This window comes from Hesperophylax consimilis, chromosome 17 (assembly GCF_061612785.1).
Source record: "Hesperophylax consimilis isolate HC1 chromosome 17, BYU_Hcon_1.0, whole genome shotgun sequence".
In the NCBI taxonomy this organism is placed as follows: Eukaryota; Metazoa; Arthropoda; class Insecta; order Trichoptera; family Limnephilidae; genus Hesperophylax; species Hesperophylax consimilis.
In genome coordinates, this window is record NC_142852.1 from 25,352,986 (window position 1) to 25,368,663 (window position 15,678).

Sequence of the window (15,678 nt, forward strand, 5' to 3'; positions counted from 1 at the left end):
ATGATTTTTAATATGTAAAATTATTTTAAGATATGTAATTTTTTTATGCAACAGGTTAAAACTTTATATCTTAGGTTTTGTAATTAAAATAATTTAAATTATAATTTATATTAATATTAGTTTTTTTGTTATCTACTCAGCGCCTTTTGACGTGATTTTTCACAAAAACGACGCTCTATAAATTATCCAATTATTATTAATTTTAGAGGATAAAACTGATATTAATGATTAAAATATAAAACATCTTTTAACTATCGAATAACTTGCTCAAGAGAGCTTTTACATGAGAATATACAACAATGGTTTGAGGTTCTTGTGAAAGTTAGTTTTGTTTTCGCCTGCTTATTTTTTTTAACATACCTACTTTTAAATATTGTGTGGGAATTTCAATTTCAAAGCATACCTAAGACGTGAGTTATTTTCATTCAAATCGAGCGAGTAGCGGATTATTATATTCATAGTTTAGTACCTACCTAGTGCATCTCCGTAAATAACGCTATTGGTACAGTTTGAATACTTACCTGCAAATAATACTGCACAAAGGTCACAACCGTCAGGGGCCAGTGAGACTAGCAATTGGCATCCTCAATTGGAGTATGTTGTAAGGCTGAAGGTAGTGGGGACGTGGGGAAAGGAAGGAGATGAGCAAGAGAAAGGTTGAAAGTTCCTGGCTATTCAGATATGGCCAGGAACTTCCAACACGCTAAGAGTCCTTTCAAGCAATTTCAATTCTGATTGGTGTTCAAACAAGAGCGACACTGCGGGCATCTTCTACTCAGTATTATGTATTATTTGAAGTCGAATCTTTCATTATGTATTACGAGTTGGAATTAGAAGGTAGCATTGTTATGTTTCTATTTTAAGTAATAACTATTATTATCAATTTATTTATAATTCACTATTTTATTTAGAGAATAATAATATTTGGCTAATTTATATAGCGCCGTTTTCGTGAGAAATCACCTCAAGGGCGCTGTAAATTAATGCTGAATAAAAATATTTAATAAAATGTTATTTTCCCTTATAAGTTTATAATTTCTTGGGTTGTTTTAGCAAATAAAAAAGTGGTGATATTATAGTCCACAAATCTGTTTACTGTTTCAGGAGATTCTTCTTTCTTGACGAATTCTTCCATCATGTCTGAAATTTCACCAATAGTTATTAAAAAAGAATTATTGGAAAATATCGTATTATGCCACGATACAGAAGACTCTTCTGATAACATCGATAAGAGTGATTCGTCAATAGCAAAAAAAAATAAAGCGAATTTAATAATTCCGGAAAGTCCGCAATCATCAGACTTAAAAAATAGTGGTCTGTTCATCTATCCAGAGGTAATTGCTGAGATACTTTTCTGTTAATATTTTAATATTGATATCATGTGGAATTATGGGTTTTCATAGTTATGGGGTTCATAAAATACCTTATTATAATATTTTCGTTTATATAACCTGTACGATTTTTTTAGAGTCCCAGTGGTGGAGAATATGAACATACTGAAACGCCGATGGAGAAAGAAGTAGAGGACTTACGCAATGACCTTTCTCCGACTGATGGGATAGACTACAATATCTCTGACAGCAAACTCGTATCACCTTCAAGAGTGATGTATCAAAGTATGAGACCGCATCAAGCTACTGAAACATCTGCACCGAACAACACTGATATTACTTTAAGTGTTAATGATGCTAAAGTTGAGGTGACTTACTTTCTTTAGTTTATTATGTATTATCCCTTTTACTATATTTGAGCTTAAGAACGACTTTCTGAGGCGTGTTTAAATTGTTACTGTTTTTACTCTGAATTAAATCAGAATATACCTAATACCTATAAAGTAGGTACATATTTTACTACCCCCTTTTTTTTTAGTCAATAATATTTACAAAAAAAAAACAAATTGCAGCAGAATTTAAATTCCTTCACTTATATTATAATATTTTGAAAACAAAATACCAAATAGAGCAACCCGGCGACCACGACCGCAGGTACCTATTTAATTATTGTTTGCTGTTTTTTGTTTCTTTTTTTTTCTTAAACCTAAAGTTAAAGATGTTTATTTTTTTGGTAATTACCTATAATTTTTAAGGAAAACTGTTTTCGTTATTTTAACATTATGATCAACATTATTTTTCTTCACTTCATATTATTGTGTTACGTATCTTATTTTGTATAATTACATTTTTATATTATTTGATTGTGTAATATTTTCGTAATTTTATTATATTATGTTATGAATAGTTAATAAAATTATTGGTTTCTAAGCTGTCTTTCATTTAACCCATCCACTTTGATTTAAAAAAAAAACAGTCCTAAGAATTACTCGCCTAAATACTCCTTTAATAATAAATTACACAAATTTGTGGAGAAGGAGTACTGGCACTCTGCAAACTGTTTATATATCCATGAGGAAATACGCTTGGTGGGGTGTCAGACAATTTTATCCAAAATATTTATAATTTTTTTATGTGACACCTCTCACATAAGCGCCCCTATCTTTACACTTTAAATACGTTATATAGCGTTATGAGGCGGGTTAAGGTAGGGGCTGAAGGAATGAATTTATAAATGCGGGTCTTAAAGAGGCCTGGATTATATTGAGGAAGAAAAACAGATGCCGATAGCTCGTTCCACATGCGACCCGACTTACGATAAAACGAGTCGGAGAAACGACCCGTTCATATATGTATAGATAACATCAACTTAACTGTGAACGTGTATTCCGCTCGTGTCCGTCGAGTTGTCGAGTATCAAGCACGTGCACGGTGCACCGGGGATCAATGCTGCTAGCTCCTTTTAACAGGCTCTAATAAAATATCTGTAGAATGGACATAGCATACGCACATTTCGTCATACATGATTTTACCGTACATATGCCTCAGGGATCTCATTTCTACAGTATTCAGTCTACTTTCAGCCTTCTTCTGCCAGTTCCATGCCTCACTTCCATATATTAGGGTAGGTACCAGCACTCCATTGTGGACTGCTAGCTTCGCTTCTTTGGACAGTTTTTTCTTAGCTCCAACTTCGTCCAATCATCCATTAATTACCCATTATAACCAAGAACCTGGCCACCCCTACTAAGTCACGAAGCGTAATCAGGAGAGATGGTAATAGATGCAAGTTCAATATTTCCCATATAACATTATGCCTTTTGCCGCCATTTTGGATTTTGATGGTCAAAAGGTATCCCTCAACCAGTCTTTTTCGATCCGGCCCGCCACGCAGTAGGTATTTTTTTAATGGATTTGATTTTTGCGAAAGTTTCGTTTCAATCTAAATACGCATACATTTCTTATAAACAATTCAAGCAACAAACAGTCGAATGAACACGTCATTTTGATTTGAAACGGTACCATCTCACAGTCATTTCATGCGATATTCGACTCTAGAGACTAATACTTTGAGTTCAATATCACAAAAGATTACGGAATCAGATAAAACCTTGTGATGAACAGTCCACCGATTGCTCTTGATTGGTTCATTTAGTAAAACCATATATAGGGACACAGATCAACTTTGTCTAATAACTTCTTACCTGGATCAACATACTACGGGAATAGATCAATATATATGAGATCAACATAAGTATGCCAATTTAGGTAGATCAACATAAATGATGCATCCGATTTCCATACAAATTTTGAAAATTTTATTAACAGTATATCAAATGGTTTTTCTGGCAAACTGGCAACATTGATAATTATTGTACCACTGTTGTCAATTCATTCAGATGTATTCCACAATAGCTAAGTTATATGGTGTTAAAGGTGGATCAACATAGTCTAACAACTTCTTACTGGATCAACATACTACGGGAAGAGGTCATTATATATATATATATATATATGTTAGATATTGTTTGTTAAGATATTTATATATATATATATATATGTTACAGTCATATCCAGTGCCTCTGCCAGTTCCCTCAGAAACTTCCCCAGGGTTTGTTAAAATAATTAGATACATAGAGGAGAAAGAACATCAACTATGGTGGGGAGGGGGAAGTATGATCGAAATTGGGGTTACAATTGGATGTAGGGAAGAGGAGCATGTTTTAAATTGGACTATTCGATTAATGTAATTGTTTGTATAATAAATTCGTTTTAAAATAAATAAATTATACAGATTGGTGTATATTTTTTAAGATTGGTCACATGATTAGAGTACTGTTACCATATGGGCGTTTTTCCACAAGTCGGAAAAAGTTCCCGTGGTTCGTTCCGGTTTTTTATGTGTAATCAGTTCAAATTTTCAGCAGTCGTACAAACTGAAAAGTAATCCTCATCCAGTCCTAAGAAGAATAAACCCAGTTCAAGCAGTCAGAAAGCAAAAAACATGGCCATCACCCTTACTCTTGAGGAGCAGATCAAAGAAAAAGAAGATAGAAGACTGGACAAGGATTATATCGCCTCCCCCTTTAAATGCGAGCACTGCGTTGTGTTTTTCAACCACCAATATCTTCTAGATGACCATATGAAGAAGCATTGCGAGGTAATAAATAACCTTTTTGGTGTTATCTTTCACATTTGACATTGTTTCATTTGAAATTGTCATATTTGACATTGTCACATTGGACATTGTCACATTTGACATTGTCACATTTGACATTGTCACACTTGACATCGTCACATTTGACATTGTCTCATTTGACATTGTCACACTTGACATCGTCGCATTTGACATTTTCACATTTTACATCGACACATTTGTTGCATTTGCCATTTTCACGTTTGACATCGTTGTCAGGTTTTTGACATCACCACATGTGACATTGCCACATATCACATTTATAACTGTCACAAATTATCTCGTAACACATTGATATGAGAATATATTTTTTTATTTTGTTTATGAAGTCACGCGGCGAACTTGTCTGCGCTGTCTGCACGCAAAGCTTCTCTGAAGCGAAGCCACTCTACTACCACAGCCGCAACCACGCCACGCGGCTGTCGTGCGGCGAGTGCGGCGCGCGCTTCCGCAAGACGCTCGACCTGCGCGACCATCTCGATTGGCACAAGGGCACCACCTTCCCGTGCCATATCTGCCAAAAGCTGTTCACGTAAGAATCCAAGTTTGACTAATTTTTACTGAAATCCTAAGATTTTTACTTCATTATGAACAATATATTTTATGCAAAAATTTTATTTAAAATAAGAAATAATTACATGTACAGTTTTTCCAAAGAAATATCACTATATCAATGACGGTTCTTTTTTCAAACTCTTTTCAGGTAGGTAGGTACCACAATATTGAAAAAATGGAACAAAAAAGTTCAAATAAACATAACCCATTTCGAATTTGTAAACTTAAAATGTTACTACTAAAACGGCCACCATCTTGAAATGGAAACGGAACTTACAAATAAATTTATAGATATATACGGAATGCAAAACTGTTGAGTTAAAACAGGACTTCGCTATGCTCAGTCAATTAATATTTTAATCTTTCAGGACTATGGCATATTGACCGTTACATTTCTTAAAGATAAAATAAAAACTTAAACATTCTTTTGTTTAAAATCTTAAATCTCCGAAAATTCTTCACCGATTGCTTTCAAATTTTGACACAACGTTGCATTGTAATACGTGTATGTTTTTAAATACCTATATTATATAGATGTCACCTGCGAAAAGGTAAAAATATGTACAAAAAAAGCGCCATCTGTTGGACATAAAAGTAGAAACAAACATATAGTTTATTAATTATTAAAAATTTGAAATCAAACTAATTTCTCACCCACGTTTTTTCATCTTAACACTCAACTAAAATTATTGATAAAAAAATATATATATTTTATTAGACAAATGTATTATTAATATTTTTGCAATCTTACTTTTTTGTCGTTTCATATAAAAATATAAATAAAAAAATTCACGAAGTTTCAAAATTTTTTCTCAAATTGCGGTCGGAACCTTTGGTTTCATAGAGGTATACATTTTAATAATTCTGTGGTTTACTTCTGGATTTAAATGAACAGTTTGATATTTTTTCTTTTAACTAAACTCCGTTTAGCTCATATTTTTAATTATGATCATAAGGAAGACGCAACGATTTCTATAATACCATATGAGCCGTTCCGAAAAGCAAATAAATTGACTACAGATTTGTTTGTGAAAAAACTGAACAAATTATTATTAAGGAGTTAGTAAATTGAGATCATCAGAAAACGATTAGATTCGTGAATTATTACAAGAATTTAAATTTTTAAAATTAACCAGAATCTACAAAAAAGGCATAACTTCAAATCAACAAAAAGAAACTAATAAGAGAATCATTGAGCACTAGACCGTGAACCACGGAACAAATGATAATCCCTAAACTCAATACAACAACGGCAAAACACCCCTACACATACTTAGCTATTTAATTAAATGATTTAACAACCTTGCTGAACAACACAACCACACTACAAGGACAAGACCCTCAAATCTACTAAACATTCCAAAATTAAATACATCTTTTGGCCAGAAAAACCACTATTTCCATGCTATAAAATTATATAATGCCCTTCCTATTGAAATTAAAAACACCATGGATATAGAAAAGTTTAAAAAATACATCAAATTATGGCTAACTAAACATGAAGATGAGGAAATCATTAAATTTATGAAGTAACCCCAACGCAACCTACAGACAACAAACAAAAATACTTTTTGCTTAATTTATTTTATATTTTGTGGGAACCAACAAATTAGAAGATGTGAGGAAATCATGATCAACACACATACAACAACCGACAGTCCGCCTCGTAACAGGAATACCTAGTGAAAAGGACTGAGAACAAACTACATCACTTTATATCTTTATGTTACTTAATATTGTATCTTTTTTACTTTACTTTATCAATATAAAGTAAAGTAAAAAAGATACCGCAATCGGTTAAATAAAATAAAAAATAAAAAACTAACAAACTCCCTAAAGAAATACAAGCTGAAAGAAATGATGAAAATTTAAGAATAAACTTATAAAACAATTTACCTCAAACTAATTTAGTTGTGTGGTATATTATTATACAAAAAAAAAATTTAGCGTTTAGAAATCTGTTATTCTGAACACATATCGTCGCTCTAGTTCGTTTTTATCCAACAGACCAAAACGTTAATCGGGAGAAATAGCGTGTCAAAGTTTTTTTACGTAAAACGCATAAACATTGAAATCAGCTCAATTCTAAACTTGCTTAAATGATTTAAAGTGATAGAAATTATTATTTTTAATCAAATGATTAAAATTACGCAGAAAACACGTTTTTCATTTGGATGTTGGACAAAGTGTTGGATAAACACGCCGGAATGTTGTTTAATTTTGGTGGTCTTAAGACAAAGAGCGTCTTGAAAACACACTTCACTTGTATCATATAAATAAATGATTTCTGAGAAGAACTGCATACTTAACTCAATTTCACCAAATATGGTCTGTTGGACAAAAACGAACTAGAGGGACGAAATGTTCATAATTTTAAAGTTTATATGTATGGTAGTATTCCTAAAATGATTTAAGGCGATGCCATACGTAGTAATGCAAAATCATGTGTTTTTGGTTTGAAATATTGGTTGCTTAGAAATGTTTCAGATGCTTTAATTAAATACTGCTAGTAGAATACAACTTGGCCTTTGGAATAATTGAGTATTTTTTAGTCTTTTTATAAGCCCAGAAAAAAATAATGTATAAGGCCTATGAAAACTGCTTTAAAGTTCAAAATCTCCTACTTACGAACCCATTTTCGGTTATAATTTATTGTATAATGTGGCAAATTAAGTTATTTATAAAATGATCAAAAAAAATTAAATATTTATGCCTAAACATCCACAAAATAAAATAAAAGCACATTTTGGCCATGTTTTTTTCTTGCATAAATCAAAACAGGCGGATGGTGTTAAGCGGGAATTTAAACCTTATCGCCATCTACGTAAGGGGTGTTATTGATAGCGGCTCGATTTAAAATATTACACGACGTAGTGCATCTCCTTAATGTTGAAAACTTAAGGTCACTCCCTCCCTAAACACGAGTGATTCTCAATTAGGGAGGTATTAATTAACAGCTTGTAACATATACTATATACTTATCCCTATGTAGATCATTTGAAATAACATACCGTTGTACATACTGATGGACGGTTGGTATATATTCTTTGCAATTTTCTTAATATTAACCCCCTGTACACTTACTGATATTCTTACTTACTTAACACTATATGGTCGGGCATTTTACCGCCAAATTGGGGGCGAAGCGCGGGGGTTTTTTTAGCGACAAAATTAGACTTTCCGCAAAATATTCATATTTTATGATTTATTTGATATTTTTCGATGAAACTTTCAGTGTTTTACTTTAAAAAAATGTTTCTATTTATTTACTTAGCAATGTTTGTGTAATTCCTTTTTTTTATGAACAAAAACTTTCTTCTTTCTTGGGAATCATAGAAAAAACAGTATTTCACAATCGAAATAACTCATCAAAATTTATTCATACAAAATAATTTATTTAGAAATTTTCAATACATATAAAAAAAAACTATAACCTACTAGCGCTTCAATGTGTGATAGAGTTCGAAACACTTTCCTTTATGCAGGGGGACATTGCAAAACTTGCACATGTACCGCGTTTCACTGCGTAGTTTGTGAGCGGAACATATGCGACAGCGATTTTAAACTCATTGTATTGACAGGTAGATAGATCGGGTACCGCCGACAATAGAAAACACATGACCCCACACCCATTTAGAACCCCTTGTTTACAGTTTCCCGCTCCTTACCGCTTTGCGCAACTAAACGAGTAAACTCGTCTCCCGCGTCTTAAATAATGTATCAGGCCTATAAAAACTTTTTTAAAGTTCAAAATCTCGTACTTACGAACGCATTTTCGGTTACGGTTTTACTGTATAATGTAGCAATTTAAGTTCTTTATAAAATTATCGTAAAACAATTAAATATTTGTGCCTGTCTATTTATCAAAAAAGACAGATGGTGTTGAACGGGAATTTAAACCTTATCGCCATCTGCATAAGGGGTGTTATTGTAAGCGGCTTAATTCGAAATGTTACACGTCGTAGTGCATCGCCTTAAACTATTTATTACTAAGTATTATTATTATTTTATTTAATCAAACCAATGATAACCCAACCTCTAATAACCCAACCTAACCTAACCTTACCAAACCTTTAATCTCCTAACCTAACCTTTAATAACCCAACTTTACCTAACCTAACCTAACATGACACACTAAACGATTTATATTTTAATGAAAACAAATGTGCCGTAATTTCATTCACAAAGAACATCAATAAATTCTCAAACACATATCACATTGACAATTACTAAACACAACTTCAATCAAAGACTTAGGCGTGATATTTGACTTGTAACTTAGCTTCAATAAACATGTAGATACAATTTCAAAAAGTGTATCACAAGTATTAGGATTAACGCTAAGAATCACAAATTGTTTTAAAAGTACAGAATTAACTTTATCATTATATAAATCAATTGTGCGATGTATTCTCGAAAACGCATCAACAATTTGGTCTCCCAATTATGAGATTCATAATTATAGGATTGAATCCATACAAAACAAACTAACCCGTGTAATTCCTTATCGTGAAGGTTTATCTGGTCAATTTGGAACATATATAATGACAGAATTTTGCACTATAAACTACACTCACTAACGGTCAGACGTAAACTCTCTGACGTACTGCTTCTACACAAAATCATACATGCATCAGTTGATACACCAAACATTTTATCCCAAGTTAACATCAATATACCATCAAGAAAATCAACAAGGAGGATGAAAGACATTTTCTATATTAAAGCCTACCACACAAATACAGGATATTTTTCTCCTGTACCGCGACCATTAAAACATTATACATGGCTCTAATAATGAAATAGACATTTTTAATGACCAATTTAAACACTTAAAACGTATTACCTTAATGACATTAAGCTGATATTTATTTATTTATTTATTTATTATTTATTTAGACGCCGTAAAAGGCTTTTACAATATACATGATTTATGTTTACAGTGGTTCACAGGAGCGAAACAGTATTATGTTAAACAGAATAATTACTGAGAAATTATGTTGAAAATTAAACAAGAATAACATCTCGTATACATAGGTACAATAGCATTTTTATTTTCAATCCGTACAGTAGTTTAGTATTGAGGTTATTGTTACCTTCAATATTGAATTTGGTTGAATTTGCTGAGAACTAAGAGTTAGCTCTGTTGAATCAGGGCTGTCAGTAAGACATCTCATAACAATTTTGGGAAAAATTATAGTTTTGATTAAGTATATAAAATTATTAGATAACACTCTTCTGTCTGATATCTGATGTAGGTAAGTGCATAGTTTAGGTTCTGTGATAACTTATGAATAGAATGGTATTATGCCTAATAACATTGATAATTACGACAGAGGTATGTTATTATAGCCTTCTTATAACTATATTCCGTGCAGTTGAACACATCTACTACTTCTGAGATTCCTTTATTCACTTCCACTTATTGTTATTTCCACTTATTGTGATGAAGTCCTTTATTTTAAGAGAAGCAACATTGTACCTACCTAATCAATATCTCACCAGTACAGGTGTGACAATAACAAATCGTTTCTGAACATATTTGTTTTTACAATTTACCCATTCTTATTAGTTATTTACTTCTGCATATTTAGCTTATTCATTTTGTTACTATTTTTGTTATTATTATGTATTTTAACATCCATGAATGTAAATTTTTGGGCACCATGCCTGTTTAATGTACTTAAATAAAAATAAATAAAAATGACCTTTCCTAACCTAACCTTACCAAACCTATAATCTCCTAACCTAACCTTTACCCAACATTACCTAACCTAACCTAAAATGACCTTTCCTAACCTAACCTTATCAAAACTTACTTAAGCTAACCTATAGGTTCTCATTTAGGCCCATTATTATTAAATGTGTATATATACCATATTCACAAATGTTTTTTTACATGCTAATTACCTAGCATATGCAGATGATAAAAAATATATTTAGTTATTAAATCAATCAACGACTGCATTAAACTTCAAGAGGACCTCAATCTTCTTTTTGTCTATTGCGAATTAAACAAACTTGTTATTAACATCGCGAAATGCAATAAATTAACATTTACACGTAATAAAAATAAAATATCCTTTGTATACACACTAAACGGACACACATCAATGAAGTAAAATATATCAGGGACCTTGGGGTAACACTGGATGTTAAATGAAACTATTTCCAACACACTGATGACATCATTAACAAAGCCAATAAAATGCTGGGATTTATAATTCGCATAGCAAAACCCTTCCACAACATAAACAGTGTATATTCCCTTTACACCTCATATATTCGCCCGCACTGGAACATTGTACACCGATCTGGACTCCTTTATACCAAGCCCATATCGAAAGAAGAGAAAGAATTCAAAAAAAATGTTTTAAACACATAAATTATAAACTAAACTTACACTTCTCAAATTATACCGAATCCATTATATTTCATAATTTTAACTCCATCTAAACACGACATCTAATTTTTGATCAAATCTTATTGTTTGAAATCCTAAATAATGGTCTGGACTCACCAGAACTTACCATTTTAATAAATCTTCATATTCCGTCTAGATCAACCCAACAATTTGATTTATTTTATCTACCCTCGTGTAGAACAAACATTCGAAAAAATTCCCCAATTCCTCGTATATGTGCACAATATAAAACAAAATTTTACAGGATTGACATTTTTTTTAATAACGTAAAGAAATATTGATATAAAGTAATGCGTTCGACCGATTATTAATATGGGAGTAGGGAATGTATCGGGAGCATCTCCTATCCTCTTCCTATTTTCATCTTCCTCTCCCCTTCCTTTAACACCAAATTAATTTTAAGATATTAAAACTTCATTTCCAATGAACTTTAGCAAAAGAAACTTTTGTGGCTTGACTTTAGTTAAATTGTATATTTATATTATCGAAGAAAGCAAACACTTTGTGGCTTGACATTATTACACAAATGAAAGAATATCTTTGTTTTAAACCACTTTATTACATTTATATACGTCGACCGGTTTCGGTTGAACTCAACCTTCATCAGGACAGTACAAATATAAACTATAGTTTATATTTCCTGTGTCCTGATGAAGGTTAAGTTCAACCGAAACCGGTCGACGTATATAAATGTAATAAAGTGGTTTAAAACAAAGATATTCTTTCATTTGTGTATATTTATATCTATCATTGTATATTATGTAAAAGCTGTTTGTTTCTTACAAAATAAATAATAACTCAACCTGACCTTACCTAACTTATACTAATCTAAACTAACCCAACCCAACTAAACCTAACCTAATCTAACCTAACCTATTAAATGTAACCTTAAAAGCCCGTTTATAATAGGAATAAGCGGTAAAAATAAGCCGTCAAGTCCTAGGCCGTAGAAGTTGGAATATAGGAAACCTGTGAATCCGTTTATAATAGATGGCAATAATCTCTTATTTTTTTTCCATAACCGAAAAGATGGTCCAACTTTATCTTTTACGGTTACGGATAGTGATGGGAATGATTGAAATATTTATATAATCGATTTTTTTAACCGAAACATCAAAAGAATCGTATGATCCATTCGAATGAATCGCTCGGAGTGCGGGAGCAATAGCTACGGACAGGGGCAAAATTTTTTCCGTCGGGGGGGGGGGGGGTAGGATTCGAATATATATTCCGGCTGTAATTTATTTTCATTAGTATGGCAATATTTTTGGTAAGCAGGTACTAGCGAAATTTCAATCACTAATTTTCATTCCTGGCAATGATTCCCTTGTTGTCTGCTAGCAACATTAGTATTATTCCTGTTATCCACGAACTTCAAATATGTATGCATATGCAATTAAAATTTTTATAAATAATTAATAAGATTCGAATATCTACATACGTACAATTAAAATAAATTATTATACAAGTTTTTTAAGTACAAAGAAAAATATTTTTATGTACATTATTATTGTGCTGTAATTTTCATTTGCTGTACTTTGATATCTGTTTTATATAATATTGTAAGCTCCTGCTGAATAGCTACTTAGTGTAGCCAGTAGGTACAAATTCCCATTAATAATATTTATAATGTACCTCTTAATAATAAGATAATAATTATATGCCGTTTTGTTAAAAATAACCTCTAAATCTCATGTACGTTGTAGGCGTCTACTAGAACCCAAAACAAACCATTCATTCATTTGTAATTTGTATGCAATTCACAAATTATTATTAAGTAAATAAAGTTATTTTACTACAGAGAGCGTTTCATTTTAATTTCTAACTAAGAGACACCGATGTTAATTTCATTCATGTTAATTTCAAATAAATTAAATATATTTGTTCGTAGCATAGGTAGCAGATATATTATGTTTATATGAACGAACAGATGTCACTTGATGAGTTTAATATATACTGAATATTGTATACTGCCCGAAGAAGCTACGGTTGTAGTGAAACCCGATCAGCATTAAATATAAAAATGGTGTTTGCTAAGTTATTGGTTTATTTTATTTTAAATATACACTACCCGAATGTCCCGAATAGATGATACATAACCTAAAAATAACATAGGTAGGTATTAAACCTTCAATTGTGAAAAACTATCACCATGAAAATCTTTTACACATAAACTATACCTACTGGAAACGTAAATCGTCACCTAAAAGTATTAATTCATAATTTATAATTCACACACGAGGTTGATTATAACATCAACATGCTTTAGTAGGCAGCCAACAATGTACTTCGTTTGTCAAGCAATCTGAGATATTTTGACATCTCGAAATATAACATCTCGAATGTGAGAATCGATTTGCGTTTTCGAACGAATTCTGACAGTTTGAAAACGATTATCTCGGACTGAACATTCGAATGATTTCTGACATTTCAGAGCGATTGTCTCGATTCCACTTTCGATGACGTTTCAAAACGATTGTCTCGGAGTTGCATTCGAATTAATTCTGACCAATCACAACGCTTGGCTGGCATCGATTATTTCTGACCAATCACAGCGACGACTTTCGATGACGTTTCAAAACGATTGTCTCGGAGTTGCATTCGAATTAATTCTGACAATGAATCGAGATATTTCGAATGGTAACAAAGATCGAGTAAACCATCGATGATTCATCGATTCCGCCCATCGCTAGTTACGGATTACAGAAAACTGAGATATATACCGAGATTTATGTATTTTTAATTGATACTCTATGGCAGGGGTGTCAAACTAGATATTCTTAAGGGCCGTTTATAACATTTGGGGTGTGTAAGCGGGCCGGACTCAATATTTAAAAAATAAAACCTATACTTAATTGTTAAAATTATGGGGACTACTTTAACTCGTCCCACATATGATAACACTAAATAATTACTCCGCCGCCTGAAGCCCCGGGAGAGCCAGGCGCGGACGGGAACGCAACTCTCTGCCATTCTAGTTTCAACTTTCGACCAAACCACCACTCTCTACTACCACCGTCTCTGCGTTCACTTAACTTGTAAATTCATTCTCGCAAATAAATTCAACAAAGATCGCAGACCTTTATCTTTCAATCATCAGAATTCCTTGAACACAGATTTACGATACCGGCAGCCATCGTTGGATATGGAGACTCTCAGGACCGTAAGCGACATCGTCATCAATCCTCCTGCAGCAGACAAGTACACTCATCTCAAATCAGCACTCATCGAGAGATTACAAGAGTCTGAAGAAAAGCGACTCACTCGTCTTCTAACCGGACTTCAGCTCGAGGACAGGAAACCTTCTGGACTGCTTCGACTCATCCATGAACTCGCTGGTCCCGGGCTATCGGAGAGCCCAATCGTACGCGTACTTTGGCTGCAAAGACTCCCGCAACACATTCAAGCCATTCTTACCGCACTACCCGACGACAATCTGTTACAACTAGCATCTGCAGCAGATAAAATCTCGGAAGTTTATCAAAAATCTGAATGTGAAACTATGGACAATAATCATCATAATGGCATCCCGAACTCGAATCCAAACATCAGTGCTATATTACAAAACTTACAAGAACAAATTTCGGCACTCACTCTAGAAGTCAGTCGACTTAAAACAACTCGGAGAGATGATCATGGACAGGCAAACATTAATTTCGAAAACCGGAATCCCAGCACCCGCCGCGAATGGCGTCATCCATCGACATCATACCCAAATTCCGCGCACCGACCTCGTTCCAGGTCACGTGGTAGACCGTTACACACTAATAACACTGTACACGGCTACTGCAGTTACCATGCAAAATTCGGTAACAAATCATATAATTGCACCAAACCATGTACTTTTATTAATAATAAGTCAAGAAACGACAATGGAAAACCCGCAGTAGAGACGTGCGATTTTCCTCAAAAAACTTGTCGTCTCTTCATTCACGAACTCGTGACGCGACAGAAATTTTTAATTGACACTGGTGCTGACGGATCTGTTCTCCCAAGATCAAGCTGGAACTCGACCAATACGGTCACCACAGATACATGCCCCACCACATTATACAGTGCTAGTGGGAAACATATAAAAACATATGGTACAAAAACCATAAATCTCCAATTTGGCCTCCGCCGCGATATGAAATGGAAGTTCATCATCGCAGACGTCTCGAAAGCCATTTTAG

General features: G+C 33.0%; 1 protein-coding gene across 1 annotated transcript; it reads left to right on the top strand.

The window, feature by feature from the left end:
- The first annotated feature begins 4,335 nt into the window (after nt 1-4,335).
- LOC149416332 (uncharacterized) lies at nt 4,336-5,063 on the top strand. The gene is made up of 2 exons (XM_089641952.1): nt 4,336-4,491; nt 4,857-5,063. Exons 1-2 carry the CDS (start codon nt 4,336-4,338, stop codon nt 5,061-5,063), a joined length of 363 nt encoding a protein of 120 aa, XP_089498078.1.
- The last annotated feature ends 10,615 nt before the right edge of the window (nt 5,064-15,678 follow it).

Coding starts and splice junctions, on each gene's coding strand:
- LOC149416332 (XM_089641952.1), top strand. CDS start 4,336: ATGGCCATCACCCTTACTCTTGAGGAGCAGATCAAAGAAAAAGAAGAT. Junction 4,492..4,856: donor ATATGAAGAAGCATTGCGAG/GTAATAAATAAC, acceptor TTGTTTATGAAG/TCACGCGGCGAACTTGTCTG.